This window comes from Zingiber officinale, chromosome 4B (assembly GCF_018446385.1).
Source record: "Zingiber officinale cultivar Zhangliang chromosome 4B, Zo_v1.1, whole genome shotgun sequence".
In the NCBI taxonomy this organism is placed as follows: Eukaryota; Viridiplantae; Streptophyta; class Magnoliopsida; order Zingiberales; family Zingiberaceae; genus Zingiber; species Zingiber officinale.
This window is the reverse complement of record NC_055993.1, coordinates 52,877,513-52,896,749: the sequence shown is the minus strand read 5'-3', so window position 1 is coordinate 52,896,749 and position 19,237 is coordinate 52,877,513. Positions and strand designations below refer to the sequence as shown.

Below are 19,237 nucleotides of genomic sequence, written 5' to 3'. Positions count from 1 at the left end.
GTACTAGTCCTTTTCCTACAACGGTAGCAAAGGAACCATCTGCAATTTTGACCTTTTTATTCCCTGCACTTGGTGTATATAAAAAGTAATATTACGAAATACCAGTTATATGATCAGTAACACCTGAATCTAAGATCCAGAAACCATTAGATTTGATACATGCTATGGTACTGATGAGAACAATACTTGATTTAGTAAGGGAACATGAAGAGTTAGAATTTCCTAATTACTCCATTTGTTCCTTAGTGAAGGGAAAAGATTCTGAGGAAGATTGCTGTTTCAGATCTGAATGGTTCACATGAAGGGCACAACTTTCTCTCCCTAACTTGTTATCGCTGCCCTATTTTCTCTTCCCATTTGTCATGCAACTTCCAATAGTTTTCACGAGTGTGCCATAGTTTTCTGCAATAGGCACACCAAGGTATTTGCTTTCCTTGTCTATTTCCTTCAAATTCTGTACCACGAACTGCAAGAACGGACACCTCTATTTTTGGTTTTGATTCATGAACATTTTTTAGCATCACATGTCTTCTTGCTTCTTCTCTATGTACTTCTAAAAAAACTTCTCTCAAGGGGGCAAGGGCTTCAATTCGAAAAGTTGAGAATGATTGTCCAAATCCGAATAAGTTTCTCTAACAGCTTCCCACACATCTCGAGCTGTGGGTAAGAATATAAATGACTTTCCAATCACAAGATCTATAGAGTTGATTAACCAAGCAGTGACCATAGAATTTTGAGACCGCCACTGCTTGAATTTTGGATCCATTGTGGTTGGGGGTTTGATTTCACCATTCAGATATCTAAGTTTTCCTTTACCGTCTATTGCCAATTGCACTGTCTGAGACCACTCAAGGTAATTTTTTCTATTCAGTTTATGAAGGGTAATATGGAGAGAGCCAATAGAGTTGTCAGGAAGAAAACCAGTCATCGGTTGGACATTTGCCTCCAAAGACATCACCTCACTCCTAGCATCCAAAGATGTCGAGCAAGAGCCAACCATGGCTGCCTTAAAGTTCATACTTACACCCTTTTGCTCTGATACCATGTAGAATTGTATGAAGAGAAAAAGAAGATACATATTTTCATCTTATGTCCGACACAGCATTAGATCAGAGTACACCTCTAAATGCCTTAATACATGTATACTCAAACTCCTAACAATCCTCTCAACATTCAATTGCTCATCCTCAAAAATACCTTTATTTCTAGCTTTATTAACGAAGACAAAGCCAAGCGCCAAGCCTTTATTAATACCCTATTCTCACGGTAACATCTTTCAAACACCCTTAAAGTCTGTCTAAAAGTGGACATCTCCTGCCACATATAAAGCCAGACCCTCCTCCATAACTCAGTAATAGTGGGGCACCCAAAAAACAAATGCTCCTGTGTCTTCAACACTTGTCAACAAAATACACACGTCCAGTCCTCCAAATACTCCTGTATGTCTCTGGTGCAAAGACACCCTAAGGCTAACATCCATCAAGTGGTAGCATGACTAGGCTGCAAGTAAATCTTCCACACCGTTCGTGCCCATACCTTCTTTAGACTAGAGTGTCTTAAGAAGTTATATGCCTGAGCGATTCCGCCATCTTGTGTGAACCAACTAACTAGTCTTTGTCTAGCAGCAGCCGACGAGCCCGCCTCCGAAAGAATTTGGTCCCATATCAGCAGTAGCCTCTTAATCAAGGGGGAGTCTGTAGAGGCTACTTCCTAGGACCACACATTTGCATGTCTCAGATACTTGTGGCAGATTCATTTGATACAAAGAGCATCGACTTTCACCTCAATTCGCCAAAGTACTTTAGCTAGTAGAGTTAATTTTCAACTCGTTAACTCTCGGAATCCCAAGCCTCCTTCCTTCTTTAGTTTATGCATATCAGCCCAAGAAACTGGAGGATGCTTAGATGTCCACATGAAAAAACTGCAAATGCTATATGTACAGTATATGATCCCTAGAGGCACGGGTAAGATGACATCCAGAAACATTCCACACCTTGAAGAACCGAGGGAAAAAGTTGCGCCTTTCCTGCATAAGATAGAGTGTGCCTTGGCCATCCATTAACACGCCGGGCCAAGGAGTCCAGGAGAGGGCTATAATCTGAGATACGAAGCCGCTCAGCTGCAAGAGGAATCCCAAGATATCTAAATGGCATAGCTCCCTCTTGAAAGCCCGTGATGGTGTGGACCCTATCCTCAACTCCAGCCAAATAGATGTAGGATTTTAGTATGTTAACTCGAAGACCAGCTACTTCCCCAAATTCGTGCAAACAAGAAGATATTGTAGCAACCGAATTCTCATCACCTTTATTGAATAGGAGATTATTAACATAAGCTAGGTGAGTTAGTCCCAGAGGTGCACGCTGAGCGTGAAACTGAAATGGCGAACCAACTATGCATTGCTGGATTTGTCTCCCAAAAATTGCTATACAAATTCCAAATAGATATGGTGACAATGAGTCTCTTAGTCGTAACCCCTAGCTCCCTAAATCGCCCAAAGGTCCCACCATTAATGGCAAGTGAGTATGAGGCAGTGGTTACACATTCCATAATCCAATCTATAAACTTCCCTAGAAATTGCAACCCAAGAAGAGTTTCCTTCAAGAAATCCTAGTGGATTGAGTCAAAAGCCTTTTGCAGGTCAATCTTCATAATGCACCTTGGAGATAATCTTTTCGGTTATATTTCTTGAAAAGCACCTGAGTCAAGTGGATGTTATCTGTAATGAGTCGACCCTTCACAATTGCAGCTTGTGCCTGGTGCAGAAACTTGTCCATAATATTTGCAAGATGACTTGCTAATAACTTTGCGATGACCTTGTAGAAGACAGGATATAGGTCTATATTCCGTCACTTTAATGGCATGAGAAGACTTCGAGATTGGAGAATTCAAAATATGGTTCCATTTTTTAAGTAGCTTCCTGTTGTTGGAAAATTCCATGAGTGCATTTAAAAAATCTCCTCCAATAATGTCCCAAGATTACTTAAAAAATCGTGACCCATAGCCATTTGAGCCTGGGGCACACTGATCTATGTCAAAGAGCTCCTCCTTTATCTCATCAGCCATTGGAAATCGGACTAGCTGGCCATGTCGTGCCATTTGAATAAACTGACCAAAGTGCAAGAAAGATGTCCTGTCCACCTCTGTGCCAAGTTGGTTCTAAAAATAATTAGTAAATACTTCGGCAACCTCTCCAAATGATTTAGTAAGATGGCCATCCTCCCACTCCATTACTGTGATTTCATTGCGTTTGTTATTCCTTTTTACAAGCATATGAAAAAAAGAGGAGTTACAATCTACCTGTTGAAATACCCTAGCTTGGCACGTTGTAGGCAGAAACTGTGATTTATTTATTTGTATTCTAAAAATATATAATACTAATTTTATGTATTTATTTATTTATCTCTATATATATATTTTTTTTAAAAAATATGTTTTATATATTTTTTATTTTTTAAATATTTATGATAAATAATTTTTTTAGTTAATATATTTTATATTTAAAAAAATACCAAAACCATATCTATGTGATATGATATAATTTCGAAATCGTATTGTTCTGGTCATGGATCGAAACCATAATATGGCTCGAGATTTTAAACAATGATATATGCTAACATATGTTAATATATATTAGTATGGTAAGTATGTTAAAAACTGCATCAAGAATCAAATATATCATGTGATAAAAGAGAAAAATAACAAACTACAATTGTCAACTCTCCTAATACTAGAATTAAGGAGATGACTCCATCACGATGGAGATACAAAAACAAGACATCAAAAGAAACATTCTATAATTTAAAGTAGAGATCAAAGTACAAAAAGAACTTAGTTTGTAGATGTCGTTGACATCTCTGGTTGATCTCCACGTGCTCTTATCAGCTGAAATCTCTAGGCTTCTTGGATCTCTTCGAAGATGACTCTCTTTTGGGGTCTTATGTCACAAGAACCCCACGATACTTCAAACCGACACTCTCTAGTTGCTTTTATAATCTCCAAAAGTTTCCAAAATATAACAGAATTTCCTAAAATCTAGAGGAGCGCTGTCATCAAAACTTAGCGATCCAGAGCCATGGTAGGCACCATGGGCTGGCCGTGGATCATGCTGGAAAACTTTTCGCCAAAATCCCGGATGGAACATGACCATGGCAAGTGCTACGGGTTGGCCGTGTTCCTTGCTGGAAGCCCTGGTTGCTGCTCCAATGCCAATTTTGCTTCCATGGATGGTCCATGGCGATGACAACAATCAGGTCATGGATCATTTTGTAATGCTACTCCTTTATCTTTTCGTCTCCAAAAAAGCTCCAATGCCAAGATCTTTATGTCCTATCAATAAAATAGGTAAAGAGTAGTTATCTGAACTAAAAAGATGAAAATAATGCAAAAGCTAGGAATTTATGCAAAATATGCTCATGTAATGCAATAAATATATGCTAAATGATATCGAAAACATATACATGATTTACACACATTACCGAGATAGTCAAGAAATCTCACAATTTTAGGCACTAGTTGCTCTGTATTGTTCTTCGACACTAGATCGTTTAATCACATTATTTTATTTTATTTTTATTTTTAATGTTACAAGATTCCCTCTTAAGTGTCCGTGCTTCTCTTAAATAATGTTTTTTTTGGAGATCAATTAATGTATTTTATAAAGGCTTCTTCCCAATTATACTTCTTAGGTTGTTGCATAAACTGACTTATGTCTTATGAACCCACAACAAATTGAAACTAGAAAAGTCTAAATCTGTAATGTGGACAATAAAACCTAGACCCAATGTCTAGCAATGTACATATCTGAGGTATATGAGATAAAAAATGCCACAATATGAGACATTTAGGTTATAACTTTGATGAATGCCACAATGATTGCCTTGATAAGTTTTGAACTAGACATTTAGGTTATAACTTGGATGAATGCCACAATGATTGCCTTGATAAGTTTTAGTTCAATAAAGAACTAACAAATAAGAGCCTCATCATGCTTTTGGATTGAAAACAAACATTTGATTTATGTGTGGCTGCCTATTTATAACTATAGGTTGTCATGAAAACCCTAGAATGTCTAAAGTAAGCCTATATAAAAAAGGCTTTGATAGACTATTTTGCTAGTTTGCGCTTAAGTCATTATTATAATCCAAATAAAGGTAAAATTTGAGCCTATACATTAAAATAGTCCCCACTACATACAAATAGAGAATTAAGTGACTAATTAAGCCCATTTGAGACTTGAATTAGGTTGACTAGGTTACATAATTTGCTCTTGTCCAAATCTACTTCAACTACAACTTTTCCCCTAATATCTTCAATAACCCATTAAGTGTTTCTTTATTTTTTTTAGCTTTAGCCCTTGTAATTGGACCTCCATCGATGTGTAATAATTCATCAGTAAAATTTAGAATGGATGCTCGGTCCTTTCTATAGTCGTTGCTTGATACCCATCCCTAGCTCGCTTGGCCACAATTTGGTCTCCATCATTCCCTCTCTATAAAAGGATTCGTCCTTGAATCACTGTCACCTACATCAAAGGGAGAAAGATAAAAAAATGTTGAATGTAACACTCATATTATACTCCCCGGTAAGTCACCCTTATAAGCATTATCATTGATCTAAGCAATGATACGAAATGATCCAAACCCTCAAAGATGCAACCTATTACGTTGTTTAGCTAGGAATCTATCCTTTCTCATATAAACTCAAACCCAATCCCTAGGTTTAAAGACCGCTATGAAAACCTCTTTTAGTAACAAGTAATGCTAAATTCTCCAAGGTATCACTAAAGTAAAGGTTTTGTCATAAGTTGGATAGTTCAAATTTATTCCATTGAGCTTGTTACTAAAATAAGCAAGGGTTCAACCTTCTTGTATTAGCACAATTTTAATACATATTCTTGAAGCATCACATTCTATTTTAAAAGTTTTAGCAAATTTAGCTATTACAACTAGTGATGCGAAACTTAGCCTCTCTTTAAATAATTGTATCTTGTTCGCTACTCTAATTAAACTCTATTCTTTTTAACAACCTAACCTATAAAAGATACAAAACTCAATTATGGTTTTTGGTGTTATCCATTCACAAATAGCCATAACCTTCTCTTCATCAACCTCTATTCCCTTAGAACTAATAATATAACTAAGAAATACAATCTAATTAATACAAAAGAATATTTGGAGGTTAGCATAATTCTCATTTCGTAGAATAAGTAGAACTTTCTTTAAATGAATAAGATGCTCATCTATCTTTTTGCTAAAAATCAAGATATCATCAAAATATACTACAATAAACTTCTCAATGAAGACACAACATATGGTTCATTAATCACATGAAAGTACTCACTACATTATTTAACCCAAATGACATAACTAACAACTCATACAAACAATATGTGGTTTGGAAAGCAATTTTCCATTTGTCTCCCTTGCGCATACGAATTTGATGATAAGCTAGGCTTCCATTAAATTTTAGACAAAATGCAAAAATCCTGATCTAGAAATAGGATAAAGATTATTCCAACATTTTTTCACTCCTTTTTCCTTTTTATTTTCCCACAATCATTTCTTTTCTTACCTTTATTTTTGATCCTCAATTGATTTTCATATACCTACCTAGGAGTCAATGGTACAAGAGTGACTTCCATGCATCAAAGGTTTGTCTCAAGGTTTAAAATTTTGAGTCATGTTGAAGTTTTGGTTAATGATTAGAAGAAAGTTAATTTGCGACATATTATTCTCCTTGATCATAAGAAAGTTAATTTGCAACATATTGTTCTCCTTGATTCATAAGAAAGTTAATTTATGACATATCGTTCTCACTTTTAAATGTAATTAGGTGTTCTTCTCTCTTCTTGAAAGACCTATTAGTTATAATAAGTTCATATGCTATTGCGTAATTTAATATAGTTTTTCATTTTTTGTTCCTAAATCATAACCCTAGGCACCCTATCTTATTCCTCATTTTTTACTCTTATATGTCCATTTGGATTTCCTTCTATTAAAATCATTTTATTTGTCTAAATTTTTTGTACTTCCTTATCTAGGTCTTCTCAAACCGATGTTCGATGTCGTCATCTAATTCTACTTAAGGTGCATATATGCTAATTACATTAATAGTTTCTTTTGCTATCACTTTCTGAGGGCTATGGTGGTATCTCTCTTCACTACTACTTCGCCCCTTAATAAATTGGGTATAATGATACCTACTCTATTTCTCATTTTACCTTTTTTTTTTTGTTGTGTATCATAACTTAAAATCTTAGTTCTCTATTATTTTTGCCTTTTCCTCTAGCCATTTGTTTTTGTAATTCTAATCATTGTATTTATTATTTCCATTACTTTATAGTGTTAGGTTCCATGCTCCAAATCTAAGATAATTGTTTGTTTCTGGAGTGTCTGTTCTTATCCATCCTAGGATGTGAAATTTTTTACATATTTACACTATGCCCAAGTTCTCATTGAGATGTAGAAGTTTTTGTCGACACGTTATAGTTAGACTTTGTAACATGTTCTTTTCAAGAAACAACTGAGCATTAGCTCAATTATTTGAAGGATCCATACATAACATTTACCTATGTATTATGCTGGCTGGCAACGTAATGCAACTCTCCTCTTTTGTTTGAGCTTGGGACTGTTCGTGGAGTTTATTTGCCATGGACAGTGTTTGATTTAGATAGACTATATGACACAAAATACAAGTATAATAAATCTCAACAAATGCATATAAGAAATATAGTACAATGAGATAATCACTTATAGCTTACCTAAAAGGTAAGAATCAATGCCGGAATGAGATCACATTTAGCAAACAAGAGCTTTTGCAATTAAGAATGAAGTCTAGATCATACTTTTTGATCGCTTAGGATGTCTAAAATTTTGAGTATTCTTAAATAGGAATGTGTGCTAACTTTTGAATATACTACCTAACTGTATACCTCTAATTTCTGCCTTTCTAAAGTTGAATTCTCGCCTTGCTGGTTGACCTCAATTTACCCAGACTTCCTTTTCTCAGCATCTGATCAACCTTGACATATTGGGACTTTACCACTACCTAGCATCCAGTCAATCTTGACCTGTGAGGACTTCATCGTTGCCTAGCATCTGGTTAACATAGACTTGCCAACACTTCACCACTACCAAACATCCGATTCTCTTTGACTTCCCTCATTGTCAAGTGTCTGATCCTTTATGACCCACTTTTGTTTCGCCTCCCATGCCAACTCCCTGTTGAACTTCCAACAATCAAGTGTTCAGTCAATCATGATCCACTTGGACTTTTTCATTGTCAAGTATCCAGTCACCTTTGACCTACTTGACTTTTCTCTTGACCATCCACATCCAAATCAATCTTGGTTAATTTGACTTAAGGTCAATTGCACCGACAATCTCTCTCCAACAAATTCTCCTTCCACTTGACTCGAGCTTTATCGACAAACTTCCGCTCTCGTCAACAAATATATTGCTTAAATATCAAAACTCAACTTGAGCCAACTTGAGCTTGGTCAACTTGTTCAACCATGATTAAAGGTCGATTGCACCAATAAAACATGAGATTCAAATGGAGATTTTTAAACTTTTGACCAAAAGAGTTGTTGTCATGACAAAGTCTTAGTAATACAACCAACACCAACTCAATAATTGATTCCTTTGGATGTCTGCCCTACAAGACCTTCTATGACAAATGAAAGGTAGGATAGCGTTCAAAAACAAAACTATCGTAATAGTAATCATTGTTAAATAAGACATTTGTAATATGCAAACTAGAAGTTATTAGAAACTAAAATATACAATTTATATCAACTACTCAAATAATTATTTTTCAGCAACTACTTACACAATATTAATAGACAATTGTTGCCCCCGGGTCAATGGTGCAATGGTTAGACCCTTCAATGGATAACCAAAGGATCTAAGGTTTTAGTCTTAGCTACGACGAACTGCAGGAGATTTTTCCTCTAGTTAGAAGCGGTCTTAAGAATGTTGGCCATTTGAATGGACTTCCATTAGCTCTTCCCGATTTACTTGGTGGGCGGTGGGAAACTTTTGCTTGACAGTCAACCCCAGGATTAGTCGGTTCGAAGAGCTGGATACCTGAATTACTAAAAAAATAAAAAATAATAATAAATAATTGTTAAGATAGGAGACAACGAGTTGTGATAACTTTAAGTATTTAGGATCATTTTTGTAAAAAGATGAGGGATTGCAAGAGATATTTTATATAGAATATAAATGGGATGGTTGAACTCAAAGAGAACATCAAGTGTTCTTTGTGATCGAAAGTACTTCTAAAATTTAAACGGCGGTTATACCTGCTATATTATATAGATATGAATGTTGGGCTATGACTTAATTACATGAGCAGAAAATTAAGATGTTAAGGTAGATGTGCAAACATACAAGAATGGATAAAAAATGAAAATATTAGAGAGAAAGTCGAGTTGTATTTATTGAAAGAAAACTTGGGGAGATATGTTTAAAATGATACAGATATGTACTTAGACGACCAATAAATACTACAGTTAGACAATGCAAAACTATGATAAATATGTAAATCAAACGAAGAAGAGGAAAACAAAAAAATACTTCGTTAACAATGATAAAAAAAGTTAAAATTTATTTAAATATAAATGATAATATATTAGAGGATAGAGTCCAGTTGGCGTAGAAGGATTTATATAGCCGACCTCTCCTAGTGGATATTCATATAGTAGTAGTTGTTGTACTTATAGAATAATTAATTTAATTTCAATTTATTCTTACTAATAACATTATTAATATGAAAAATAAAATTTTTTCAACAATTACTCAAAACAAACATTAACTTAATATGGACTTATTTTTAGTTGAAATCATTGTTAAATTAAAATAAGAATTTTTCAACAACTGCCCAAAATAATCATTCATTCAATATCTCATTTCCATGATCTAGTAGATAGCATTTATTATTCTCTGAATGGGGTTCAAAACAAACCTAATAACTAAGCAATCTAGAAACATTCATCTGGGAAACTACCAAAACCCTCCTCACATCACATAAGCTGCAACTTGATACCTAAGCAAGCAAACCTGATCAAGAGCTGGAATAGATTCTATCATGTTGTGGAAAGGTGAAACATATTAATATATCCATTAACCTAAAACTTTATATGGACATTTTTTTAGATCTAAAACACTGTCCCTAAAACTTTATGTGAATTATTTCAGATTTGAAAGTCATCCAAATCTCATCCATTCTAAAACATGATAAGAACAAGGTTTGAAGTGTCGTTCCATGCCGCCCGGCACGGACAATTTTTACCATTCCGCCGGGCGGCCGAAATCGGCACGAGAGGCGTCCCCGTCTCGGCGGCGCCGGAGGAGACGCGGGACGCCTCCTTCGGCGCCGGAGGAGACGCGGGACGCCTCCGGCGGCGTCCCGCGGCACATTCGGCAGCGAAGGCATCATGCACGACGCCTTCGGCGTGCAGAAGGCGTCGAGCACGACGCCTTCTGCGGCGCCGAAATCGTCCGGCGACCCTTCCGGCGCCTCCGGAGGCGTCCGGCGATGCTTCCAGCATCGCCGGACGCCCCCCGCGAGATCGCGATGATCGATCGCGGGCGGGTGCGATATCGTGTACGCGTTTTTTTTTTTTTTTTTTTTTTTCTGTTTTTAATAATTATTTATTTTATTTTATTAATTTAAACAATTCCTAAGGAGGATGGGTAAAGGATGTGTGATATTTCGAAGAGGCTTTTATAAACCTAGTTAAATTATCCTAATAAAATATATAAAAAATATATTTAGAATTAAAATAAATTAAATAAATTTTATTAATTAATATACTGAAAAAATAATATTTTAAATTTCATTTAAAAATTTTAAAAAATATATAATAATTCTTATTTATATTCTAATATTTTTTTATTATTTTAAATTTCATTTAAATTTTTTAAAAAATGTAAAAAAATTCTAATAAATTAGATTTATATTCTGATTTTTAAAAATTTTTTACTTGATATTTTTTACTATTTAAAATATATATTATTTAATTAATAATTAATTAAATGAATAAATAGTTAATTTATATAATTATTATTAATATAAAATAATATCTTGTATTATTATTATTATTATTATAATTATAATTATAGATCCTTCCATTTTAATTTGAATTATTGATATATCAATTCTATTTAAATAAAATTATTTTTAATTATTTTTTCTAACAATATTAAATTATTCAATAATTGAGAACTTATAATAAATCAATATACAACTTATTTTTATATACACAATAAACATATTTATCTTATCATTATTATAGATAAATAAAAAATACCGAAACTATATCGGCACGGCACGATACGATACCAAAACCGTATCGTTCCGGCCTGAGACCGAAACCTCGGCACGGGTCGAAATTTTAAACCATGGATAAGAATATTATCTCTAAATTGAAGCTGCTCAAAACTCACTCATACTGAAGCCAGATATGAAATATGTTTCATTTATATAACTTTTCGGAAACTCATTCAAATTTGAAGCTTGGGAAGAAAACAATGTCAAAACAGAAGCTAATAAAGAAACTCACTCAATCTGAAAATGAAATGCATCAAAACTGAAATTGTTTCAAAGCTAGAAAAATTGCAAAATTGAAACAAGCTAAACAATATGATGCTAACTGATTCAGAGCTAAAACTTATAAAAAAATTAGATCAGGCTGAAGTCAGGGAGCAACCTATCCCCAAATTTGAACCATATCATAAAACTTCAATCAATATGAACAGAAAAATAGCAAACCAAAAGGATTTTTGAAAAAAGAAACTGTTGGAATACTGAAACACCCCGAAAAACTGTCTGTGTAACTGGTGATCTGATGTTGAGGAGCAAACCAGTGCAAATATTCCCATCTCCTAGGCAGCAACGTAGGCTGTGGAGGAGAGGCGATGCAGGCAACAGAGGAGAAGAGGGTGACCAAACACAGGAATATAATAGAAAAGAAAAAAGAAAGAAAAATGAGTTAGGTGGGTTTAGAACTGTGGTAAACCATGTGAAGGAGAAAAACACTGACCACAAGGCTTTTCGATTCCTAGTTATATGTTTTTCCACTTTTTCTTGGTTTCCATTCCTAGTGGTTTTTGTGATAAATTAGATTGAATTTGTACTTAATTCCTGGATACTGGCTAGTTTAGTTTGGTTCTGAAAACACTGCTTCTCACTGGATTAGGTATTAGTGTGAGAGGAGTTAGGGGGAAAAAGTGGGGTGGTGACGAGTCTGGTAAACTTTGATAGCAAATTAAAAGGAAAATTATATATTTTATATCACGAAGCATGTTTAAAATTATGTGTTTGTAAACCTCAAAAAGACCAATTCCTTGTAAAGTGGGTAAATATATAACTAATATATGACAAGGTAAAATGAACCTGATCTACTCTAATAAATCTTATCCTTTTAAACATGTTCTATGTACCATACTTCCCAATTTGTACTCTTCTAGTTGGACTTTGCTATAGATGAGTAAAGCAAATCCATTTTGGTTATTGATGTATTAAATCATATCCCCTATCATGTTACGTTTTACTATTACATTATGTTCTTTTAATTGGTTGCAGGTTTACAGTTCATAGTGATCTAAGGTGGTGTTGCACATATCTTTTAGATGCAACAGATCCTTTGTTTGTAGAAATTGGAAAAGCATTTGTTGAACAACAACTTAAAGGTACTTGTTCCTACTTGTATGTTATTTTGTTGGAACAAAAATTGTGGTCCTAATAATTTTTTCAATAGAGTTAATATTATCTTCTTCTCAACAAATTTTAATATATCATTCAAATGAGTTAAAGTAATCAAACAAGGAGCAAACCCTTATCTGTTTATTTATATGAAAAATGTTTAGATAATTTAACTTTTAATGTGACTACCTTGTCGTCTACAATTTATGCCACTATATGTACTGATACCCTTTCTAGTGTTTACCTAGTGATTAGTGTAAATCACAAGGTTTATCTGAGTTATGGAAGACTGAATTGATTTTATGATTCCATTTTAGAACTAAAAATAATGTATGTCATGCTCTAAAATATTGCTCCAATAATAATACAAATTTTTGGTAGAACTGATATGTACATTTTGTTGACAATGGAAAGGTTAAGCTAAGATACCATAAGTACATACGTAGACGCAAAGATGTTATGAAACCTAATTTACTACAAATATACAAGTATATTCAATCTTCGGACCTCAAGGGAACTAATAATAGATGAACACTCTACTTGGAGATTGCGCTATCTCTTTAATAAAATGGTCATCAATCTCTATGTGTGCAGAACGCTGGATTAGAAGCTACTTTATTAGTTTTTTAAAAGCATATTCTAACTTGGTGCTTAATCCAAATAAGCTCACAGGTCTACTTTGCCTTTGTACATGATCTGGGTACAACACTTCGCTTTTTTTCTTTTTTAAAAAATTAAATTGGCTCCTACCCAATGCATGAGGCATGGAGAATGGGAAGTGTTGCAATGATACAACACGAGACATGGAGAATGGGAAGTGTTGCAATGATACAACACCAGACATGGAGTAGAAGAGCTCTTCGAACCATGTTAAATCCTTTATGTTATCATTGTTCTTCTTTTTACACTTGTTTATTTTAATCTCTTATTTACTTCTTTTCATTACTTAATCTCTTATCACATTTAATTAATCTTCAAGTTGCAACTTAGTTGATTTTTTTATGCAATTTATGTTAGTTATTCTTGTTGCAATTTACTTTAATTATATAGTTGGAATTTAATTAATTTTGACATTACAATTAAATAACTTTTTCTATTGCAATTTTGGTATCTTTCTTGTCTCACTTTAAGTCATGGTTTAAAATTTTGTGCCGTTCCGATCGGCACGAGTGCAAGAATTCGTTCTACCCGTCGACCTACATCAGAACGAGTCCCTGCGCCCACAAGTCTGGTATCGACTACACCAATCCTACACTCCATAATCCAATGAGTGCCTTATGAAGGAAAGCCTAGTGCACCGAGTCAAAAGATTTTGAACATCAATCTTCATGATACATCTTGGAGAAATGCACTTTGTATACTTATATATTTTTTTATAAGTAAAAGTTATATACTATGTGTCAAAATGTACAAAATGAAATTTTAGGGGTTACTCATGTACGAAATATCAGATCTGAGTTGATGCCTAAAGACCTCTATACATGAAACTACACTCATTGTATACTTATATAACATTTTTTTTATAAGTAAAAGTGCTATATCATGTATTCAAAATGTACAAAAGTGAGATTTTAGGGTTTTTTCATGCCTGATATAGTATTAGATTTGAATATATACCTAAAGACCTATATACATGTATCTGCATGCTCCTGAATATCCTCTCTATATCTAACTGATACTCACAACAAAAAATTACAATTTTGAGCACTCCACACATAATGTATCAGCGATGACAAAGCTAAATGACGAGCCTTTGTCTCAACTCTGCTCCCACTGTAGTGTTGTCCAAAGAAACGAACATCTCTAGACACATATCCGCATATAAAGCCAGCCTCAAATCCTTAGCCATAGGTCTATAATAGGGGGCACAGACACTCTTGTGTCTCTAACACTTGTAGGTAAAAAGTGCACTATTGATCCTCCTAATACTCCTACCGATCTTTGGTGGGGAGTCTCCGCTGTGCCAGCATCTAGAAAGTGACTTTATGACTCGGTTGAATGTAAGACTACTACATTGTCCAGGCCCCATGTATTAAAATGTATAAAATGAGACTTTAGGGGTTATCCATGTTTGATGAAATATTAGATATGAGGAGACACCTAAAGACATGTATACATGGAGCTACACACCTGTATATTATCTCAACATCTAACTGTCCCTCACCAAAAAAAACTACGTTTATATGCCCTCCATACATAGTGTATCACCGATGACAAGGCCAACTAATGGGCCTTTGTTAGTGTGGAAAAGAGAAAATCTCTCTATCTTATCATTAATACGTTTATATGTAGGTATTTATATACATAAGGAGAGAAGAAAAATCAGTCTCAATTCCTACAGTCAAGGGAATACAATCAAGATCAATCCCAATCCCAATCCCAATAATCAAGGGAATCCAAATCAATCATAATCCCTGCAATCAAGGGAATCTTCAGAAGTATTCAACACTCCTCTCAAGCTGGAGAATATAGATCATATGCACCAAGTTGTTACATATGTAGTCAATTCGGGGACCTCTTAGTGACTTAGTGAATATATCTGCTACTTGATCATGTGAATTGACAAAGCTAGTAGATATTTCTCCAGATATGACTTTCTCTCTGATAAAGTGATAAACTTCAATATGCTTTGCCCTTTCATGAAAAACTGGGTTCGAGGCGATATGTATGGTGGCCTGGTTGTCACATATAAGTGATACTTGTGTAACCTCTCCAAATATTAGTTCCTGAAGCAACTAGTTTAGCCATATAAGTTCTTGACTGGCTATGGCCATAGCTCGATACTTTGTCTCTACACTGGATCTTGCCACAACATTCTGCTTTTCCAAGAAATAAGGTTATCTCCGACAAATATACAAAACTATGGATCTTCTATCCTGCCCAATCTGCATCAGAATATCCTACAACTCGAGTATGTCCTTTTTCTTCATACAAAAGATTCTTTCCTGGTGCATCTCTGATATATCGAATAATACAAGTCACAACATCCCAATGTTCCTTGCATGGAGAGTTAAGAAACTGACTTACTACACTTACTGCAAATGAGATATCCGGACGAGTAATAATAAGGTAGCTTAGTTTCTTTACTAATTGTCTGTACCGTTCAGGATTTGGAAGAGGCTCTCCCTGATTTGGTAGGCGCTTGACATTAGGATCCATAGTGTTGTTGATTGTCTTTGAGTTTAACATTCTTGTTTCTTCCAGAATATTCATTGTATACTTCCATCTTATCTTTAGACTGTGTTACTTCTATCACCAAGAAATATTTGAGTTTGCCAAGATCCTTTGTTTGGAAATGTTTGAAAAGATGTTGTTTTACCTGTGAAATCCCGAGATGATCACTACCTGTGATGACAATATCATCAACATAAATCACTAAGTAGATGCAACCAGTAGATAAGTGGCGATAAAAGATAGAATGGTCAGCCTCGCTCCGAGTCATGCCAAACTGTTGAATTACAGTACTAAATCTACCGAACCATGTCCTGGGTGACTACTTGAGGCCATATAAAGATTTCTACACCTGAGCAACAAAATATGGAGGTTGCTCCATGTAAACCGCCTCGAGTAGGTCACCACGTAAAAATGCATTTTTGATGTCTAACTGATAAAGAGGCCAATGTCGAATCGTAGCAATGGACAAGAAAAGGCGCACAGAAGACATCTTGGCAACATGAGAAAAGGTGTCCCCATAATCCAATCCGAAGATCTGAGTATATCCTTTAGCGACGAGACGAGTCTTAAGCTGATCAACCGTGCCGTTTGGACCAACTTTCACCGTATACACCCATCGACAACCAACAACTGACTTCTTGGTAGAGGAATGAGGTCCCAAGTCCCACTGCGTTGCAAGACACATTTCATTGAACATAGCCTGTTTCCATCCTGGATGGGCAAAAGCATCACCTGCAGTCTTTGGAAGAGAGACAAACGACAAGGAAGAAAAACAAGAAAAGTAGGAAGGGGAAAGACGATGATAACTCAAGGAAATATAATGAGGAGAAGGATTACGAGTGGAACGCATACCTTTCCGAAGTGCAATGGGAATATTAGACTCAGGAGATGGGACCGGAGAAAGAGGCGAAGGACTCGCCTCTATAGGTGTGTCTATGATAGTGTCAGTGATGGGTTGCGGCAAAGTAAGGCGAGGACGACGCCGATAAACCTGCAAAGGAGGAGATGGGGATAGAGGTGATAGAGATGCCCTCGGAGAATATAAGACAGTCACTGGTGCAGGCGGAGAAGGAAAGAACTCGGATGAAGATGCGTGAGGCCCAAAAAAAAGGGAATTGAATCAAAGAACGTGACATGATAAAGTATCGACGAAGAGTAGGGGAATAACACTTATACCCTTCTTGAGACTAGGGGTATCCAAGGAAGACACACTTGTGAGATCAGGGAGAGAGTTTGTCAATGCCAAGATCAAGAGCATGAGCAAAACATATAGAACCAAAGACCCTAGGTGGTAAAGGATGAAGAGATTGATGAGGATAAATTACATGATGAGGTATTTTATCCTAGAGAGTTGAGGAAGTATGTGATTGATGAGATAACGCGCAGTAATTACAGTGTCGCCCCAAAATCGATGAGGAACGTGAGAGTGGAGAAGAAGAGTCCGGGTGGTCTCGAGGAGATGACGATTCTTACGTTCTGCAATCCCATTGTGTTGAGGGATATGTGGGCAAGACGTGCGATGCAACACACCGTGAAATGCCAAGAAGGTACAAAATTGAGTAGATAGATACTCGTATGCATTATCACTTTGCAAAGTTCAAAGAGAAATATCAAATTGAGTTTTGATTTCACGAAGAAAATATTGAAAAAATAGGAAATAATTCTGAACGATCCTTATAACGGGAAAAATCGTCTATAAAAGTAATAAAATATCGTGATCCCAATGTAGAATAAATACGACTCGGATCCCAAACATCAGAATGAACCAAAAAAAAAAGGGACGTAACCTGACTCACAGTACGAGGAGAAAAAGAACTGCGAACATGCTTTCCTAATTGGCACGACTCACAAGACAAAGACTATGTGAGAAAGACTAGAACGTAATTGTTTCAACTTATCCGGACTTGAATGTCCTAATTGAGCATGAATAAGAAGTGGAGATGTCGCTGCTGAACCAATAAGAGAGGGCTGTTGAAGCCTATATAGGCCATGAGACTCACATCCGAAGCAATCATCCTCCCCGTACTCCGGTCCTGTAAGGAAATAAAAGTTTTAGTAAAAGAGATGACACAATCAAAGGCTCGGGTAAGTTGGCTTATGGACAATAAATTAAAGGGAGCTCCGGGGACATAAAGAACATTATGGATAGAAAGAGACTGGGAAGGATGAATAATACCAACACCCTGGGACTGAATTTGGGAACCATTGGCCATGGTGACAAAGGATAAATAATCGTAAGTAGAGAGAAGAAAAAAAGGATTTATGACCAGTGATATGATCGGTGGCCCCAGAGTCAAGAACCCAAGGACCCGAAGAGCGAGATATGCCAGCAAAGGAATTACCAGCGTGTGCGACGACATCAGTGGAATCTGAAGCTTGACGATCCTCATACCATTTCTGAGAGTCATCATAGGAAGGTGGCGGGGTCGGATCCGGTGGCAATTGTGCAGCGGAAGCTGAAGAAGCGACAGAACTCTGAGTGATCTGAGCAGCGCGAGGAGGTCGACTATAGAGACTCCAACACTTATCAATCGTGTGTCCTGGTCGGTGGCAGTGATCACACCAAGGACGTCCTTTACCACCCTTATGAAGTGGAGGTCTATTGTTGTTTCGAAGGAGGCAATGACAAGACTTTGGCAGGGACACAGAGGACAGTTGCCCAGGTACTGTCCATGGTGGCTTCTGTGGGGCTGTCCAGGATCTGATCGCGAACATGAGAATAATCTATGGGCAGACCATATAAAGGCAGAGACAAAAAATTTCTTTCGATTTTCAAGCTCCGCAACAGGAGTGGTCGCAGGTGGAAGTAGTTCATTGAAGTCACAAAGAAGGCTAGAGACTGAACCTAGATAGGTAGACATTGAATCCTTAACCTGATGGACACTGAGGATGGTCATGAGATCTTCACAAACTTGATAGAGTCGCCGTGAGGTGTTTGTAAAGAGTTGTTGAGCCTATGTCCAAACAGAGTTACAGGTTTTGTGAGTGCGGAAGACATCTCTAAGAGATGGATGGATGGTGGCTCGGATAATGCAACACAACTGGGCGTCAACCTTTTTCCATAGAGGATGATCGACGACTTGGACATCCTCTTCGGTGTGAGTGAGATGTGTCTCATAACCCTGTCCAACAAGCCAAAGCTCAATGTGAATGGTCCAAGATGAGTAGTTCTTACCATCCAACTTCTCGGAAGAGAGTGGTGCAATGATGTGGTTGGTAAAGATTGAAATATCTGGTTTTGGAGTGTCGGAGAAAGCCATTGATCAACTCAGTGAAAGAGGGCACACAACGAAGAAAGGCTCAAGCGATGTAAGAAGATAGGTGAGGACGGTGGAACTGTAGGAAGAATAATCCC

General features: G+C 36.2%; 1 protein-coding gene across 1 annotated transcript in view; it reads left to right on the top strand.

The window, feature by feature from the left end:
- The window catches only part of LOC121975066 (alpha-N-acetylglucosaminidase-like), a 93,131-nt gene that overhangs the window by 25,949 nt on the left and 47,945 nt on the right, over positions 1-19,237 (top strand). Inside the window, exon 5 of the mRNA XM_042526435.1 lies at positions 12,589-12,695. Within this exon, the coding sequence (XP_042382369.1) occupies positions 12,589-12,695 (107 nt within the window). The remainder of the gene's footprint in view (positions 1-12,588; positions 12,696-19,237) is intronic.